We start from the raw sequence: 19,022 nt of genomic DNA, 5'->3' as shown, positions 1-19,022 counted from the left end.
CTAAGAAAACACTGCACATTTTAATCAAACAATATTTTTTTAAATTAAATTTTAATTTAATCAAACAATATCAGTTGAAGATTATCCATTCACGTGTACAGTTACTGGTAGAAGATAATGCTGCAAGCTGTCTTTCTGTTGCCTGCGTTCAAGGTCTTCCCCTGTGGTGATGCCAGACAACTTGAAGCCCCTCTTGGTAGTTGGATGATGAACTATTGTGTCAACAGTTGCATGGCAACTCTGCATGTGCATATATACTTATCCCATGATAAATGTTTGTCTGTGCTTTTTGAAGGGGAAAGCTTATGGAATAAGCCTCACAAAAATGTGCACACTGTTCAATGAGATACTGACATGTAGTAACTTCTTACCCTTTTGTAAAAAATGTTTTGTTGTATGGAAGGACTTAAGGTTAAAGACAGATTTGTTTTTAAGAAGTTCTTTTCAAACCGCTTAAAATGTGCATGCATGACTGTCTTCGGGAAGAAGGGCTTCTGCAGTACGCTATGGACCTGCTCAGTTTGTACCTTAGGAAAAGCTACGGGAGGTGGGGAACCAGGAAACGTTCAGAATGTAGCGTGTGACTGGAAATGAAGGATTCATCTTGGTGTGGATGGAAGATAAAACTAGTGGTTTGATCACTTGCCTAGTAGAGGAGGGGAGGAAGGAAGGATGGAAAGAAAGAATTAATTTCAGGGCAAGTATAGAAGTCTTTCAGCATAACAGCTGTTGCTGGCTTTGGTGGCTTTGTGAATTGGTTGCTTGTAGGGGAGCTGTTGCTGTTTTCCCCCCTCATCCTGTATTCATACTGTGCTTGTAATACTGCATGTGTCCAAAAATGCAGAAGTAGGACCTTGAACTCCCAGCTTTGGCCACAGCCACTTAATACTCTTCGTGTTGCCTTGGCCAAGTGGTGTACTGAGAATGAAGCATTTTGTCTTAACTCTTAACCTGATTGCTAGATTCTCTGTCACTATTAATTAGCTTGTAGTTCCAGGAGCATATGATTGGTCTCCTGTGGGCAGTCTGACCACTTACTTTTCTTCAGATACTAGATTTTTCTGTAGATACCAGCATAGGGCTTTTGCATGAAGTTTATAACAAGATCTGTGGGTGTATTTAGTAAAAGGGATGGGGTGATCATTCATGCTTCATTATTAATGAAAAATAGGTTTGACTATGAGGAATTTAAAAAAAAAATAAGTAAAATAATATGATTTCTTAAAGTTTCAAATCAGTCATATTGTGATACGTCTGTCAGGCAATGTCTTTCAGCTAAAAGAATGTCTGTAGAGAACATGGTGGATATGTTTGTGGGCAAGGCTCAATATTGTGTTTTGAGGCTGACGTTAGAGTGGGGGAGGTCTGAGATATGACAGACCTCGTAGCAGAGGAGTAGAATTCAAGCCAGAATTTCAGAATAAGTTGAGAGAAGGGTGTTAAGCTGTGTGAAATGATATAGTTTAAATTGTAGACAAACCCCTGATTTTTAGAGATTCTGTTTTTATGTGGAATAATTCTAAAGGTAAATTGTTGCTGATTGAGGTAATACATCTTTTGGTGGATTGATACCAATAACAGGTTCTTTAATGGTAAGCTGAAAGTAAAGTATTTTAACATTTCTTTTGAATTTATGAGATCTTTGTTCTGTTTCACAACATATTTCAATTTTTTTTTTTTGTGAAAACTGTTGATGCAAATTGAAAATATTTTCATGGAATGAGCAGAAAGAAAATAAAACAAATTACAAGCATTAAGTACATTCAGACTTGATAAAACTTATGAGGAAGAGTTAGATGATGGTGAAATATTTCCACTTTATATAAAAAAATAAATAAAAAATAAAACCTTGTGAATATTGGAAGTAATAGTAAAGATGTTTCTGTCTTTTAGAAGACAGATCTTGTCATTGCAAAGCCATTAATGTCTATAAAGAATTTTAGTGAAGAATATGCTGATGGCTTGGTTTGTAGAACTGGATTTCCTCTCAAGTTTAATGCTTTGTGGAATTAAGAAGCCATATCTGTGACAGAAATACTGCTTTAAGTACTGTTTCATCAGAGTGATTTGAATTTGTATTTTGCTTATACATAGTTCATCACGTCCATATTTCTGAAAGTGCAACAAAAAAAATGATTATATTGTGAAATCCTAAATATTCTGTAAGAGGGTTGAACAAAACTGCACGTATTTATGTTTTCCATTGTTTTGGTTGAAAAAATTATTCTGTGTCCTTGAATGTAAACACACTGAAAGGCTCAAAAGTTTAGGGCTTGGTTTGTTTTCTATTACTGGCTTGTCAGAGTTAGAATGTGATAGACGGAGCAGGGACTCCACAGGCTGATCTTGTGTGGGGTCTACCAGGGATTCATTAGGTGGAAACAACAGTTTAAATTAGATTTGCCAATAGGTGAAGAGCAGCATTTCATGTAGTGAAACTGCAGTTATGTGAAATAGTCGTGTACCTTTGCAGCAGTACCTGGATATTCAGCTTGCTTTTTGGAGGCAGAACTAACACAATCCAACAACTTGTGTTTCAATGTACTTTGTAGGTATTTTTCAAGAATGCTGAGTGATTTGGAGCTGAATAAATAGATGGGAGATAGCATACTAAATGGTGAGTTGCAGTGGAATAGTCCCAGGTGTCATTACTTAGCTGCTCAGTCCGCCAATATGCTTTTAACTTTCTGATGTAGTGAGCAAGGAGTCATTATGTTACTGTGTGTCTGAATGATATATGTGACAGTTTGAATTGATTTTACATGTTTACAGTTACCACAAGTGTAGAGATGATGCATTTGTGAATTTTTATGTGTGAAAATATTTAATAAAGAAATGGTAATACGTTGCAAATAGCTTTTCCTTACATAACACAATCCATCTTTGAAGCATCACAGATTAATAATTACCATTGTATGCAGAGAAAATTATAGAATTCGTTGTGAACTCCAACTGAATGCTCTGTAATTGGTTGTTTCAATCTAGTTGATTTTTTTTCTCTAGATTTTATCTGGTTATCCGTTTGATTCTTGCTTAGCTGAATGGTTATCATTGAGTCATTTTTATCAAGTACTTCTGCTAGCAGAGGATCACAAGAAATGGTCAAATGAGCTAAAGGGTAAATGTCAAGTATCAAGCTCTCTTTTGTAAAGTAGACAAATTCTAGTGAAGACTTCTTTTATATTGCCATGTGCACGTTTCCCAACCCCCCCACCCCCCGCCGGCCCTGTGGCTATAATCAATTTATTCTGAAGTGCTCTTTGTTGTCTTGTTGCAATGTTGTTACTTAAGATTTATTTTATAACAACTTTGTTTTCCGTTTTCTTCATGTTTTCCAGATGATGGCACAGGCTCAGGGTTTGGGGAAGAGATACATTAAAGCCTTTTTTAAAGGTTTCTTTGTTGCTGTTCCTGTAACCGTGACTTTCCTGGATAGAGTTGCCTGTGTAGCAAGAGTGGAAGGAGCATCAATGCAGGTATTGTTGGAAATATCTTTTGTCTGTCAGGAAATTAAAAAGTGACTGTGCACTGACAATAGCAAGGTAGAAAAAGATCTTTTTCTCAGTTGTTATTAAATGACTACATTGTAGCATGGAATAGTTGAATTTCGACTTTCTTAAATAAATACTTTTATGATGTGAAAAGAAAAGCTTTTGAGAATAAAACTTGCCAAAATTCTGTCTCAGTAAAAGGAAAATAAATAATAAGTAGTGTTAAGAATATGTATTTTTTTCCTATCTTCCTAGTCATTTAGAAATAAAAAAATGTTTTTTCAGCACTACCTTTCGTCTCTTGGGATTGAATTGATGACTCACAAAGAGACTATTAACTTTTAGTAGCTATATTATAGTAATTGTAAGGCAAAACTGGTTCTTACTAAACTTGCTTTTAGTAAAAGACAAGTATGGCACCATTTCAGTGAAGAATATTGAAAATGGCATGAACCTATTATTAATACCTGTGCTTACCCTGACATAAGTATCAGTTCACTTTTTTTACTTTGGTTATACTGAATGTTTATACAGTGTAAGCCAATAAATGTAAATAGGCTATGTAACATTTAGAAGATAAATAAACACTCATGATAGCAAACAGCTACTTTGTTTCTTCTGTTATTTGGGCTTGAAAAATACATTTGGTAACAGCCAATTTTTGTGTTGTTACTTTGCATTAAATTACATGCACTGCATATTGCTGTGCATCACCACTGATAACTATAATTTATTTTGTTCCAATGTTGCAACATTCCAATTAGTAGAAACTAAGGATTTGATTCTTGGCTGCCAAGAATTTTCTTTTCTGACTATCTGAATTGGCTTGGAACCTTGAAGAGGGGTTTCACAGCAGTGAAGACCAGCTGCTGGGGCTTGAGTTGTGCAGCGTTCACACAGACAAAACTTGGGCTGGAACCTGGGCTTGGTTGATTTGTGTTTAATGCTATAAAAAGCATGTGGTGGGGAGGAGGGAATGGCAAGGTGGCATTGTGCTTTATGTGGCAGTCTATAATCTGATGTTTCGTCTCTGTCAAGAAACCTCAGCTGGTCTAGAACGCAGCTCTCACCTCAGGAACAGGGATGAATGTAAAATCATTGACTCCAGTAATTGTACAATCCAAGACCAGAAGTTAAGTGTAACATAAGTTACCTTTGCCCTTTTAATGAATGTTATTCTGAATATCATTGATGACCAAAGATAGGAGGATCTCAGGGCCTACAGCTGCAAAGCCAGAAATTTCCTCTAGAAAGGAGGAGCGGGAAACTGTGAAAACCAGTTTAATTCTCTTTTTTACTATTTTCACACAGGAGAGAGGAAAATATAAACCACAGCATCTAGATAAGTATAAAATCAGCCAGATGGGAAATGAGAGAACTGTATCCATCTCCCCTTTTTTTGCCTTTGTCGGGACCTAGAACCATGTGCTGCATTCAGGATGCAGATACATCCTGGATTTTATGTTATGGTTTTGTGTTTTGTTTTGTTTTGGGTTTGTTTGTCTTTTCTGCACCCACTCCCTGGCCCCGAGCATGACCTGAGCATTTAATTTTTAAAGGGTTGTGTTTTTAGCATGCCACATTGCCTTTCTTTGCTTGTTGTTTTCTGTCTCTGACATAATGTTCTGTGTAACATGCATTCTTGTTTGAATATTTTTTCTTGGAAGCTGGAAAACCTTTTTCTAGATTTCCCTACTCCACAAGTCTGTTGAGCCCCTCTGGTCAAGACCTCAGTTTTATGTTTCCTTTGAAGTCAAAGCCTCAAGTATTAGGGTGTGCTCTGGTATTGTTCTGGAGTGTTACTTCTGTACTCACTTGAAGGGCATATAGTTAACTGTGGTTTATCTGTGGAAGATTTGAAAAAACACTACAGTTATTTGCTCAGATTTATTCAGCCTGACAAAGAAGGATATGCACTCTTCATAGTGGCTGGGGAAAGCAATATATATTCACTGGGTGATTAAAATCTAAGCTTTTCGCTTGATGTGCCTGTTGACTACACGTTTCCTCTGTTCATTGAAGTATAGCTAGGTTGAAAGCTGAGATTTCTGGTTTTACTGACATCTCAGTGTCTGTGAAATTCTCTTTCTGGTTTTATTCTGGACTGTCACACTGAAATAGAAGTTTGATTTAAACTGCATATGAATGTTTTTCAGACTACAAAAAATACTTTCTAGTGCTTTTAATAAGATACTAATTTCCTTGCCAAGATTTATTAGACACCTAACCAAATCTGACAGGGACATAGTTACAAGGAAAATATACCTCTCTTGCAGAGTAGCTGAAGGAGCACTGGTCATCCCATTGCAATTCCATCCATTTACTGTGCTCTCTGAAGGGTGATCTATGTTGAATGTATCTGAAAGCTATGGATATGAGGGAGAGTGAAGTTCAGTCAGCATGTAGTCATATATCAATCACATCCTTCCAATGATATCTTATTGTCTCAATTTGAAGATATCATCCTATGATTCCCAAGAATTTGTTTGTAATAGACCTCTAAAATGTATAGCTGGCTTTGTGTACTCATCATTGTGGCTCCTGCTGAGCCTGAAATTAAAAGTTCTGACAAGAAGCAAGGTATAAATCTCTGTGTGTCACACTCGCTCTCCTACCCACGTTCTCTGTTGCACAGTCTCTCGCCCCCTCACTTTCTGTTTTTCTTTTGGACCAGTGTTACTGTTGCTTCATAGTTCCTGATGTTGGTAATAGTTTTTGACACCCTGGCAAGCATGCTGAAAAAAGGTTCTAATGAAAATACAAATTTTCTGATTTATTCCCAACCAGTTAAGACAGACTAAATGCATTTCATGGTCTCCAGCTGATTTTGTGTTTCTACAGTGCTTTCAGCTATGTGTCATAATTCTTTCACTTGCGCCGACTTCGGTGTATATGAGTATTAACTCTAACCTATAGGGAATAATAGCGAACTAGTGCAGTTCATAATTTAACATTTTTTAATTGTTTCATTACCTTTTCTTTTTCCAAAATTACTGTTTTTTTTAAATTCCCACATGAGGTGGTTTTGTTGCTTAGGATTTTACAGATTGATGTGCTTGTCTAGCATTTTGTTACTAGTGAGTTTCAGGTGAATTGTAATCTGTTTACAGCATTGAATGTAAGTGACACAAACAGCTGGTAATATGCATTCATAATTGGCTGTTGTGGTTTTTTTATGACTCCTCCTGTAATGCTGGATGTGTACTTTAAAATGTTATCATATGGATATCTTCATACCCATTTATGTTTTGTTTTGGTTTTTTGGGCTCTTTTTTTTTTTTCTTTTTCCTATTGGGTTTCATTGCTTGTCTTGTATTACAAACTCTTCATACGTAATTATATGGAAAAGGGAACCCCCTGTGGATATACAATTTTGTAAATTCATTAAATCAAATGGAGTGTTTTCAAGTGACATGGAAGATGACAGCGTATGTGCAACTATATATGCAAGTTCTATTGTAAACTGTTCAATACCAGGGATTACAGCAAGTAGCCTGACCAGCGATCTCTGATGAAGCACACTTGTTTCAGCAGCAAATGTTATTCAATGTTCTATTCCATTATGCATAATAGCAGTTGTTATTATTCTATGGCAGTTTCTCCTAACTTTATTATTAGGATTACTGTACTTAAGCCTGTGAGCTCATGTGAATATTCTTTCTGTTCCCCAAGCTGTAAGCAAATCAGTTGTGACCTTCTGGTGTTCACTAGCAGCATAACAACTATCAAGTTAATCATTATTTATAGTAAAAGGGCATGCTTTTACCCTCCTACTTATGGAACCTCATGTCCTGTGAGGCTTCATCATATGGCTGGGGATCTCAATTTGCATGCTTTTAGCATTAGATTAGTTAGTAATTGGAAAGAGTGAATGTTTTGTGACTTCTGCTCCACAGTTCTAAATTAAGACCTGTGCATTTCATTTGTAGCAGGCTATTATGCCAAGAACTTGGGCAAACAAGTTATAATGCCTCACGCTAGAGGAAGGAAGAAGCCCCTGTATTATTTCACTACTTATAAAAATAAAGCCCTGGTGAGCCTATTTGTTGGCTACTTTTTCAGAACGTGGTTTTTTTTTGTTTTGCTAGACCTGAGACCTTACTACTTGCAAAAATGTCATGGGGAATAAGTTGTATCTAGACAGAATGCATTAAATTCTTTCTGTACATTTTGTTGTGGCATCACAATTTATTTTATTTACATTAGAAAAAGACTTACTGAAGGATTTAGATGACTTTAAAAAAAAAAAAAGGAAAAATACAATTTTCATGTAAAATGAAAGTTGTCTCCTAGTTTTCCTTACATTTCTTCTACCAAAATAGTAACTTCATCTGCATTTTTAATATGTCAGGTTGTTTTGTTGGAAAGAGGAAGAATACATTGTCATATTTCTCTCAAACGTAATTCTAATATGTAACGAGATGGATATCCACTCTGTATGTCAATACCACATGAACAATAGATTAAAAACAGCAAAGCAATATGGTATTACATTTAGAGTGCTTTTAAGTTAGAGAGACTGTGCAATATCTAAATGCATTTAAACTCTGAAGCATTTCTTTTGTTTAAATACAGAAGGCAGTAGGATTCAACTGGGATAATGCAGCACCTGGTGTATTTTTCTGTAAGATGAAGCTGATGTAGATTTAGTCGAGAGGAAAAGTTTGTGAACACTCATGTAAATCTTTTCTAAGTATCAGCTGTGAAATACATTATCTTTTGGAGCAGTGGGTTTTAAATTTCCATTTGTTTTGATCGTCTCCTTCCGCTCTTTAAGTGGATACTTTTGAGTACCAAGCACTTTACTTTTTGAGAATATACCATATGCATGATTCCTGCTTAGTAAGGTTGGCCTCTCTGCCTTATATGTAGTATCATTTTTAGCTTCTGGCCCATGTGTGCCTGCATTGTTAAAATGAGTATGACTGTGAATTGTTTGTGGATTTGTACATGAATATTTTCTATGTGAAGATACTATCCTTTGGTGGAAGATGCTATGAGGGTGGAACATAATTCTAGAAAACTGTGATTAAAAAAATAGTAATTAAATATCTGCTAATTAGCTTCTGGTTGACGTTTATCTGACTCTTGCAAGGCATAGACTCTAGTAGATATAATAGTCATGAGTGTTAATGTATTTATAGCTTATGCTTGGACCATATCTCTGTGAATGTTAAGGTGATCTGCTTTGATCCGCAGACTTTACTTGGCTAGAACTTTGCCCTATAGTCCACAGCTCAAAATGTAAGTAGCCTAGTCTGATGTTCAACTAAAATTATTTTGTCATTTCCTTCCTTCCACCCTGATATATTTATTCTTTTCACCTATCATATTCATTACTGTTCCTGTTCCTGTCAATTACACCTACTCAGGCCCATGGCATGTTACTTTTTCTGGAACACTGAAAAGGTAGTTTTTCACAAGTCCCATTTGAAGTAAGTCTTCATCAACTGATCTGGTTAGCAAAGAAGAGATGATTGGGGAAACTGTAGTAAAACAAAAGCAGCACTTCTAAATTGCTTTTGAAGTTAAAAATAAATTCTAAGTGTGTATCCTGGTTTGGGAGCACAATTTTACTGACTAAAAATACAATGAAATTTAACACTGTAATAGCTTGTGTTGAGAACAGTTAATTTCTATCCTATATCCTGATTGGTTTCCTCGTCAAAGCTACAGTCATTCTCGGGAGGGGAATCTCAGCAGTGAAAGTCTGGTGGTACATGTGGAGGGCCAAGTTATATTTAAAGGTGAACACTGAAAACCTCTTCTTAAAAAAAAAAAAGTAAAAAAAAATTAGCAAATACTGCAGGTATCATACCAATAAATGACAGGCTGCCTAGTCTCAACACTCTTCTTTATTACATATGTCAGCCAACTCTAGAGTCTAAATCAGAGGTCATCTGCTAGCCAACTTGGTAAAACTGTAATTGTATTAGAAAAGTCTGAAAAACCTTACTGAGAAATAAGCTATTAAAAGACTTTAGCCTGGATTACTTGTAAATGCTTTCTGTCTAATAGAAGGAGAATTTGTATTGAAATAACCCCTGCAAAAATCAGTGACAACAGTGCTGTGGAAGTTACTTCCTTCCTCTGCTGTTTCTGGTGGGTTAACTCAGAGCCAGCGTTGACCAGGTACCCTGGTTTTGTACCCCATCACACAAAATAATTATGTACGGTTCCATGTACCTCCTAACACTTTGTACTAATTACTAGGTTATTTTAATATTGACATTAGTGAACAGTTTCATTTTACTGTATGGTTCTATGAGAGTTCATACTTCTTTGTATCCTGTTATGGAAGGCAGTGTCAGTGTTTTCTGTAGGTGTAGGGTTTGGTTTTTTTCCCTTTGCAAAGGGAGCTGAGATTAGTATTGTTACAAGTACATATTCCATTTTTAGTGTGTTATGCTTGTATAAGCAGTAATATGCTTACAGAAAGTTTGCTTTATCTGGGAATTTGTGTTCTTGGTTCTCCTTTGTTTTTACTATTAAATGATTTGCAATAAAGGCAATCACTTCTTTTCATCGGGCTCGTCATAAGTATGTATACGGTGCAATTTAATTTGCATGCAGTAGTGCGTTGAAAGATGTGAACTACAGTTTGTTATAAATTAATGCCATTTAACATGGCATTTAATAAATGTATTTCCCAGAACACAAGATTTTTGGTCCTCTTATCGCAAGTGGATACGTCTTTACCGATTTTAATGGATTTTACCTGTTGATAGAATGAGAGTTAGGTGGAGGATTCATAGAGGAAGTGTAGATCTAAAGCTGTTTTGTTTTTTTTTTCCCCTTGTCAGCCTTCTTTGAATCCTGGGGGAAGACAAGCATCTGATGTAGTACTCTTAAACCACTGGAGCATTCGAAATTATGATGTACAACGTGGGGACATAGTGTCATTGGTGTAAGTACTTTTGCATATATTTCAGTACATGCTTATATAAATATTGAGCTATCCGTGTTTAATATTTAATCTAAGATACTGTAAGTATATATATGAACAAGGAACATACATTTTTTAATAATGCATTATTTTTATTCCTATAATCAGTTTTCAAACTCAGATTTTCAAAGAATGTATTGTCAGGCTTTCACTTGAAAGGAATGTGGTGGTAAAAGATTGTGATACAGTGTGTATGCGTACCAAAACTGCCAAGAAGAGAGAGCAGTGGGATAAAGAGAGAAAATAGACAAAACATTACGTGGCTTAATGGAGTATACTTTTGAAGCTGTTTGCCCATGCACTCACATTTGTAAGAAAAAGTGTTTCTTCATCAATTAGTAATAACTTCTTTTTCTGCCGGAGAAATCTGGCTACTACTGAATAAAATGTTAAATACGATCACAGGAATTCAACCGTCTCCATAAAGGACAAATGTAGCAAAAAAAAAAAAAGTTTACAATTACAACGGAGAGGTCTATGTATCGAGCCAAAAGGTGGCAGTGTTTTGCTGTTAAAAATATTCAAGACTAACAAAGGACAGAAACTATTTCAGCCTTAATATAATAGAGAAATGGAATGTCAAAGTGTGCATAACTGACACAATGATATAATACATTCTCATACTACATGCTTGGATAGTTTAAGTTTAAGGTTTTAGTTTTGTAAGTGAAATGCACAATATGTAGATTATAACAGAACTGTCTTTGGAAGCTATATTATCTGGCTTCTGTTTTGTCATATATCTCTTCTAATGGTCCCATTTTTTTGGCCTACCTCTTCAGTCTAGTGGTAATTTGTATGACAATTTTCATTACCAGCTCTTAAAGCAAACTCTTTCATGTAGTCTTTTGTTAGAAACTTAAAATTTGCTTTATGGTCTCTTGTATTTTCTGGCATGTAAGATTGTCTGTAAATGGTCTAGCTACAAATATGAATTTATTCATGTTTTCAACACCTAATATTGCAAAAGGACTCCAATTTCAAGTCACATAATGACTGCTTGTAAAATTTGATTCTGCCTGTGTGTTGCATCCCTCTGCCCAAGTCATGGTCTGGTGATCGTTTAAAATGGTGAATGTAACTGATTAGTCATTAATAGACTGAACAGAAGATGAGCATGTTGTCTGATTGGAAAACAGAATAATTTCATTCTTATCATACTACTTGAAGATCTGTGATACCATCTGAGCCATCTGCATTGATTGTTTTAACTTTGCTATATGTTTGGACATGATAACTAGTATTTTAAATACTGTGGGGTTTTTTGTATGTTTTGAAAATTCTGCGTATTTTTTGTGGAGCTTATGTACACCCACATGAAAGAAGTCATATATTTATGTACTGTACTGAGGTTTTTCTTAATCTTTGGGGAAATACACTGACTAACCGGAGTAGAAAATTAAAAAATCATTTTAAGAACAGTACAAAGGAAGTTAAAACAACTTTAAAATAATATATTGAATATTTTTGATACAGAAATATTGAAGGATATTTTATATATCATTAACAGCTTTTAAATTATAAGTGCTTCATGGTGCGGGTTTGTTAGGAGCAGCTTTGGCCTACTAGCTTATTGTAATGAAATGTTTTTAATTGTGCTGTAAAGACTTGTAGGGTATAGTATCTGGATGTGATTTTGTACCAATGTGAGTTTATTTGAGACTTAACTTTTGGTACATGAGGCTTTTATTGTGTAAATGTGTTAATGTTTTTATCCTTTCCATTTTGATTGTTTAACAATGTTTCTATAACTCACTATTGAATAGATACCCTGCATGCATGTATTATACTTGGTGGTCCGCAGACAATTTGGTTGATTTAAGCAAGGTGTAAACAGGGAAGGCCAGTCTCCCATCAGCTGCTGCTTTTTCTGTTCCTGTCAGAAATTCAGATGAGAAAGTATTGGTGTGACTGTGATAGGCAGATGGGTATGTAAACCTTCTTTCATATCCTACTTGGCTGCTTAGCATTTAGCCACTGTCTCCTCTTTGCCAAGTCATAGTAGAAAATAGTTATGAGGTTGTGGGAGGATGGTCTTTTGCAGAACAAGAAAGAGCTGAGGTAAAATATTCCTTAATGGCAGCTTGACCAGGGCCATCCAAGCTCTTTGCTTTCTTCATATCATCAGAAATACTGTGTTGTTCTAGTGCTGTTCATATCACAACTCTTAAAAGATATTGTTGAGATCCCAACTGGCAAAGTCCTGCTTAAGCAGATGGCTAGCAGCCAAACTTCAGAGCAAAGAGATGAGTTAGGTTTGGTGGCTCTGAATACCCCAAGAGAGGATCAGTCAGCCTGTGATGATGCTTGTGACACTGCTTGCAGACCCAAAAGCTTTTCCTTGCTCATCCAGTCTAGTTCTTGAACATAGGTAATGTTGTTATTTGCTGACTTTGATTACAAATGAGCACCCTGTCCGCAAGCACTTGGCGGTGTTTATGCCTGGTTAAGGTCTTAAGTAAAGACTGCACGTTTATGGAAATGTGTCATGTATCTCTGTCCATCCCTGCCTCTGCATCTGATGTAAATATGCATCACAACCACAGCTGTGAAATTAGTCACTGTAGGAACACACATGTGCATATACCTGGTTTTAGACATAATATGTAGAATGGTATTAGTCCTTAAAAGTGTAAAACTCGTCAGATAAAACCAATGGAAAGAATAAGTTGGTAGCAAAGAAGGATTTGCTTACTTGTAGTGTAGTGTTTTACAAATAGTTAAATTTTACCTCAGCTTTTTAGTAGACATTTTAAGGGAATCTTTTTAATTTTAGGTTCAACTCATCCTTATTGGTACCAGAATTAAGAGCACTTGATGTTACACGTTATAACTTTTGAACTCAGAATTTTAAGTTGATTCAGAACTAAGGGAAATTAATATAATCTTTTATTTGATCACTTGCTTGAGTGCTTTATTTAGATACTGCTGTATTACTGGGACTTAATAAATTAAAAAGCAAAACAGGAATATTTTTTCATTATCAATTATTATTAATTATCAATTAATTATCAAGAGTATCCATTATGATGTGTTCCAGAATACTACCTTTAGTATTTTTTTTTAGTATTATTTGCATCTCTTAAACTGATGCAAAAAAAAAAAGTGTTTATTATTTTGTTTTGGAAATGCATTTATTTAACTTCAAACAGAGAACATAGTCATGTGGCAAGAGGTCATCTTTAAAAGATAAATGAATGCATATTTTTGCTGGGCAGACCTTGATCTTTCAATAACTTTTGTGGTCAAATAGGCTTTCTATTTTGTAATTGCTCTGCTGAGGTAGATCCCAGCAGTTATGCAGAACTCTCATCAGATACTGCAGAATGAGTAATAAGACAAGTTGCCTTCTCCCAGCTGGTTTCACTCTGTAAAGTCTGAGTTGCCAACAGCATTGTAGCTGTAGTGGTATGCATCACAGCGGGGGTCGTGCAGCTCATGCAGGTCCTTGGGAATATATGCTGCAACTGCGCTTCCTGGTACTAATGGAGATCATGCTCTTCAATTGCGTATTAATGGAGGATTTTGCCAACTTACCTACATGTCATTTGGTTTCTACTGTGTATAAATGTAGGCATTGTTATAAAAACATGTTACCAAAGAGTCATTTATAGCTCTAGAATTTATTTTACTACTGTGTACCTTTATATCCTAATTATAAAATTATGTCCTCTTTTTATTCCAAAATTCCTGTCTTAATGTACAAAAAAGTTGTTGCAACATGTAGAAGATTGCAAAATCAGAGTGTGTATCTAGAATGGGTATTTTAAGGATATGACAGAATTTAAGTAAGCTTTTGAAATGAAGACACGAGAGTATTAATTCAGACATTTAATTTTTTTTTTTTTAGATAAATAAAAACTTGGGCTTTGTCTTGTTCTTTACTTGGTTAATAGGTTGTTAACAAAGGAGTTAACCATGACTGCAGTATAAATAGGGTTGTTAGATTTTGAATGATGAAATTTCAAAGCTGCAAATATTCACAGATACTAATATTAGCCTTTGGAGGTTGTGTTACTTCTAAAACAGAACACCTTCTCCAAGGTGTGGCTGAGAGTGGGAACCTGCTTCCTGGGTAGGTTGCCAGGCGTCCCTCCATTTCTAATTTAAAATGTGTGCTTATGTGTTAAATAAAGATAGCTGTGCTGATTAAATCTGGAAAAAGATTGAGAACCAATGCTGTTTGTTCCGTACATTCTGAATGGTAACATGCTTCTAAAGTTTTGAACTATAATAGTGAAATGAAAATGGGCGGTATATTTAAAAATGTTTTTAAAGATCAGCTATAATAATAAGGAAATTAATGTTGTATATTTTGTCAGCTTCTTGTGAGTTCTTATATAGAAGCATAATTGCTTTAAGTACAAAGCAATTTTTTATGTAGAAATTTCCTTGACGTTTTTTTAAAAATAAGCATACTTCTATCTGCCATCCTGATGAAGGACAGAAGGTGCCTTCTGTCATGGCTTCCTCTGACTGTAAGATTATATCCAGGACTTTTGGCAAACTCCCTTACTTTTGATAACTATTGAGTATTTTTGTGTAAGGTTGTGTGTGTTTAAGGTCTGAAAAATCCAGTGCAAATCAGGATTCTGGAGGAAGAATCAAAGTACTGCGCATGAGGTTGTCTCTGCGACTGTGTCCCTCGCTGACGTCTGCTCAGAAATGAGAACTGGAAAAGGTAGTTCTGTGATGATATTATGGGATAGTTCAACAAGTTTCAGCCTATTCACACAAATCTGAATAATCCAAATTTTGAAGAAATGTGGTCCTGTTCAGTTGACGGAAACAAAAGAGTTCTCAAATGGTGCAAAGTGAATGCATACTATTAATAAAACATAATAATAATAATAAAAATAAATAATAACATTTAAGAAAACATAATAATTAATAAAATTGGAATGTCATTAATAAGACTAGCCTAGTAAAAAAAATATCACTAAGTAGTTACTGAAGGAACTGCTTTGAATTAGAATTGGTAGTTGTAATTATGAAAAGACTTTCTACTATATTCTGATAGATGTAGTATGAATGGATATTTAATGGTTCTTGCATTATTTTTAAGAAAGCTTCTTTCTGACTAAAACACTGAACAACCTTTTATGAATACCTCTTCTTGACCTTCTTAAGTCTTCCAATTTCTATTCTATTTTTGTTTGTACTTGGGTCCCTGTACCAAGTCATCTGTCTTCTGGCAGGTAGGACACTGCAAAGGAGGTTGTGCTGACATAGAAGCTAAATAATCACTTTAGTTTCTGTGCCTCAATGACCTCAGGAAATCTTTCCCTATTCTGTTCTTTTAGCTGGGAAAAAAACCCCTCATGTCTTTTCCTGATAAGAATCAACTATGTAGTTCTACTTGTATTATCTGTATTACAATCTATTCTTAGAGTAGATATATTCAGACTTGCATCTTATATTTATAAAGTAAGTAAAATCTGTTTTCTAAAGAAAGTTTTCAGATACTGTACATGTTCCCCAGTTTTATTATGAAGCACTCGGGATGGGTTTAAGTAGGCAATTATTCTAAAAGTATGGAAACTGAGCAGTTGTGGAGGAAATAAATTGTGGTTAAAGTAATGGTTATTTAATTTAAAGTCTGTGGATGTGAGTAGGAAATTTACAAGATTTGACTGCAAGAATCATTGCTGGAGAGAGTCTGGCTAGAATCTATAGGCCAAAAAGCAACATATATGGATGTTATAGCTTATGGATTCTTTAGTGGTCAAATTGCAGCTTGGAGAATTATAAATAAATGTATTTTATTTTCTGGAAAGTTAATGATGTGGAAGTCAGTTAAATGGCCTAGGCCTTTTGTGAAGGAGGTGATAGCTGATTGGGAATATTACTGTATTGTTGAAAGTGGTGCCAGTGAGGACTTAATATTCTGATTCATTTTGATTTTATCGGCCTTGCTTTTGAATTTAAGTGCCTTACTATTGAATTAAGAAACAAAGTGTTGGTTGCTGAATGTTTATTGCTGTATCCATTAGAATACCATATTGCAAGTTTACTAAAAACTACTTCATTGCTTACTGAGTTAAGCTGATTAGACAAAAGCAAACATTAAGCTTATGTACATTATGTACACAGCAACGTATGTCAGATAAAATTATTAAATCTACATCAGGTACTTAATAGGATATAAGAGGACCTAGAACACTGCCACAAGATCAACGATTTTGGGTCTAAAAGTAAATGTTGAGGTTTAATAACAAGATATAATTATCTGAATAAGCTTTTTTTATTCTGGTTAGCATCCTTGAATAAATTTATGGACATCAGTGTGGTTGTCAGGAATTCTGTTTAAAATGTGAATTCCTATTAGTTAGGAAATAATTTAATCTTAATTACTATTAATAAGATAATTCCATCAGTTCTTGTCTGAGGTACTGCTCTTAGAGTGGCTGAAGGCTACAACTTGGAAAACCTATAAATCACTATTACTGTGTCTTTTGCTGTCAGCTTTGTTTTGGGGATTTTTTGCTGCATATAGTCTTTGCTTTTTATTTAAAATGCACCATTGAGGGACTTGACAAAAATAATTAAAATCAGATGCACTGTCTGTGATATTTGGTTGAATTTACTGCTGAGATAAATAGCATAAAATTTCTCTAAGACATATTCTAGTGAAAGTGGAGGGAAATTACAGTCTTGCCAACCTCAGTACCAATTCAATAGCATCAAGATTAAAGCTGTACAGAGCTGTAGCTCTTGTTTTAAGTATGGGTTTTTTTTTTAATTGCCCCATGTGTATTTACATTAGAATAATTGTGAGTTATGGTTATGTTGCAACTCAGCCAGATTACGATGGGAATAATAAAAGCAAGTTACATTTGAAATTTCATCCAAATATATATATGTATATGTATGTATGATACTTTAGAAATCAAGAAAGATGGGAGAAAAACTTGCTCTGTTGTGATCTTTAAATTGTAAGATGGTCAGATAAGGTGTTAGCAGCTTATTAATACATAAGGAGGACCTATGTTGTGCAGAAGGAGGGCTGTTAACAGTAATTTTAAATCTCAAAAAAAAAAAAAAATTCTCATTTGATGCAATTATTTCTACTTCACTTTTTAGTGATCAGGCATATGAAGAAGAGAAGGGGGAAACCCCTATTTTAATAAACAAAATGACCTCTACCTGCCTCTATTCAATAGAAAACTGAGCAGCATAGAATAGATTTTCCTGATAGTCTTGATGACGGACAGTCATAGTATGTTGGAGATCCTGGGTCTAAGTGGACAGCTGCTTGAAATGTTGCAGAAATTACAGCCATGGTTTGAATGGCTGGAAAGCTGTCTCTGATCCTGTAACTCTAGCTTACAGTGTGATGGCTGACTGCCCTGAGAAGGTCATGTTGAACAGAAGGAGCTTGAAACCTGCCTTGATTTACAAAAATGTCACTTTTACCTTTTGAAATATTTATTATTTAGATGCTAGCAACTTGCTTTGCTTCCAGCAGAGTCTGGTGATATGAATGCCTGCTGCGATGTATGTACAGAAAAGTAACAGTGTATTTTTCCTGAACTTTTTTTTTCTTTAACCTTAAGAAAATTTGACAACTCTGATAGGAAAATATTGATAATTTTTTTTCTCAGTACATTTCCAGCCGCGGAGAAGTAATTACTGGTTATTCATGACTGGCAGTGCTTGTAGGTACCTAGAGCTAGGAAAAGTTTCACTAGTCAGTGAAAGAGGCTACACAATCTTATTGCTGGAAGTGGCAAGAAACATGACTGTTTTGGCAACTAATGGGGAATTCCAGCATTCACTCTCTATATGGTATTCAGATTAGACACCTCCTTAACTAAATTCAGGCTGAACATCTGTGATGGTATAGGATGAAAAAAGTAATGGGTATCCATATGGTTATCCTTGCATGAAAATACCAAGTGTATTTTAGATTATGATAAATATAGATGGACCATAATTTTTGAATGTGTACTCAGCTGAACAGATAGGTTGAAGCTTTAGAGGATTGTTAAACTGTAAGTAAACTGATAGCTTGTTGAAAATAAAGTATTTTCCTTTCCTTGAAGATAAAGGACTTGAGGAAGCCTATGCACCATTCCTAAAGAAGATAACCTATCAAAGTACTTAAACTTAGGTTCCACCGAACTGATGAAATGCTGAGTGCTGAATTGGTGAAATACTAGATTCAGTTTAAGATAAACTTCTTACTAGATTAAGATCTTAGCTTTCATATTGCTTTACTTGAATTGTGAATGGTATACATTTCGCGTCTAAAGATGCTCTATCAACTTCTATTATGAAGAAATGGTTCTATACTTAGAAAATGAGTAATGAAAAATCTTTTCTGTAGAACAGTTCTGGAGATTTTCTTTTCCTATGACACCATTCTCTTTCAAAGATACTCAGTTCCTTAACATCAAGTCATGCCTATTCCAGTGCTAAATTCTGTTATCTGCAACAGCATAAAAGCTTCAACAGAGAAATGTACGTAGGATGTTGTACCATGAATCAGCAGTGCTTAAAAAAAAATAAAATATCAGTTTCGCTGTTTAAGAAAAATTACTGCATCCTAGGTTTCAAGTCCTGGACATAAGCTGTTAAATGTA

The 19,022-nt window shown here is 35.0% G+C and overlaps 1 protein-coding gene across 3 annotated transcripts in view; it reads left to right on the top strand.

Moving 5' to 3' along the window:
• Positions 1-19,022, top strand: part of IMMP2L (inner mitochondrial membrane peptidase subunit 2) — a 476,905-nt gene that overhangs the window by 6,959 nt on the left and 450,924 nt on the right. For 2 of the 3 annotated variants that reach the window (XM_037389611.1, XM_037389614.1), the window contains exons 2-3: positions 3,339-3,476; positions 10,295-10,398. In XM_037389611.1, coding sequence (XP_037245508.1) covers positions 3,339-3,476; positions 10,295-10,398 — 242 coding nt within the window. The remainder of the gene's footprint in view (positions 1-3,338; positions 3,477-10,294; positions 10,399-19,022) is intronic. The other variant, XM_037389613.1, reaches the window with a different exon arrangement.

This window comes from Falco rusticolus, chromosome 5 (genome assembly GCF_015220075.1).
Source record: "Falco rusticolus isolate bFalRus1 chromosome 5, bFalRus1.pri, whole genome shotgun sequence".
NCBI lineage: Eukaryota > Metazoa > Chordata > Aves > Falconiformes > Falconidae > Falco > Falco rusticolus.
Note: the sequence above shows the minus strand (reverse complement) of the source record. Positions and strands in the feature narration are given on the sequence as shown.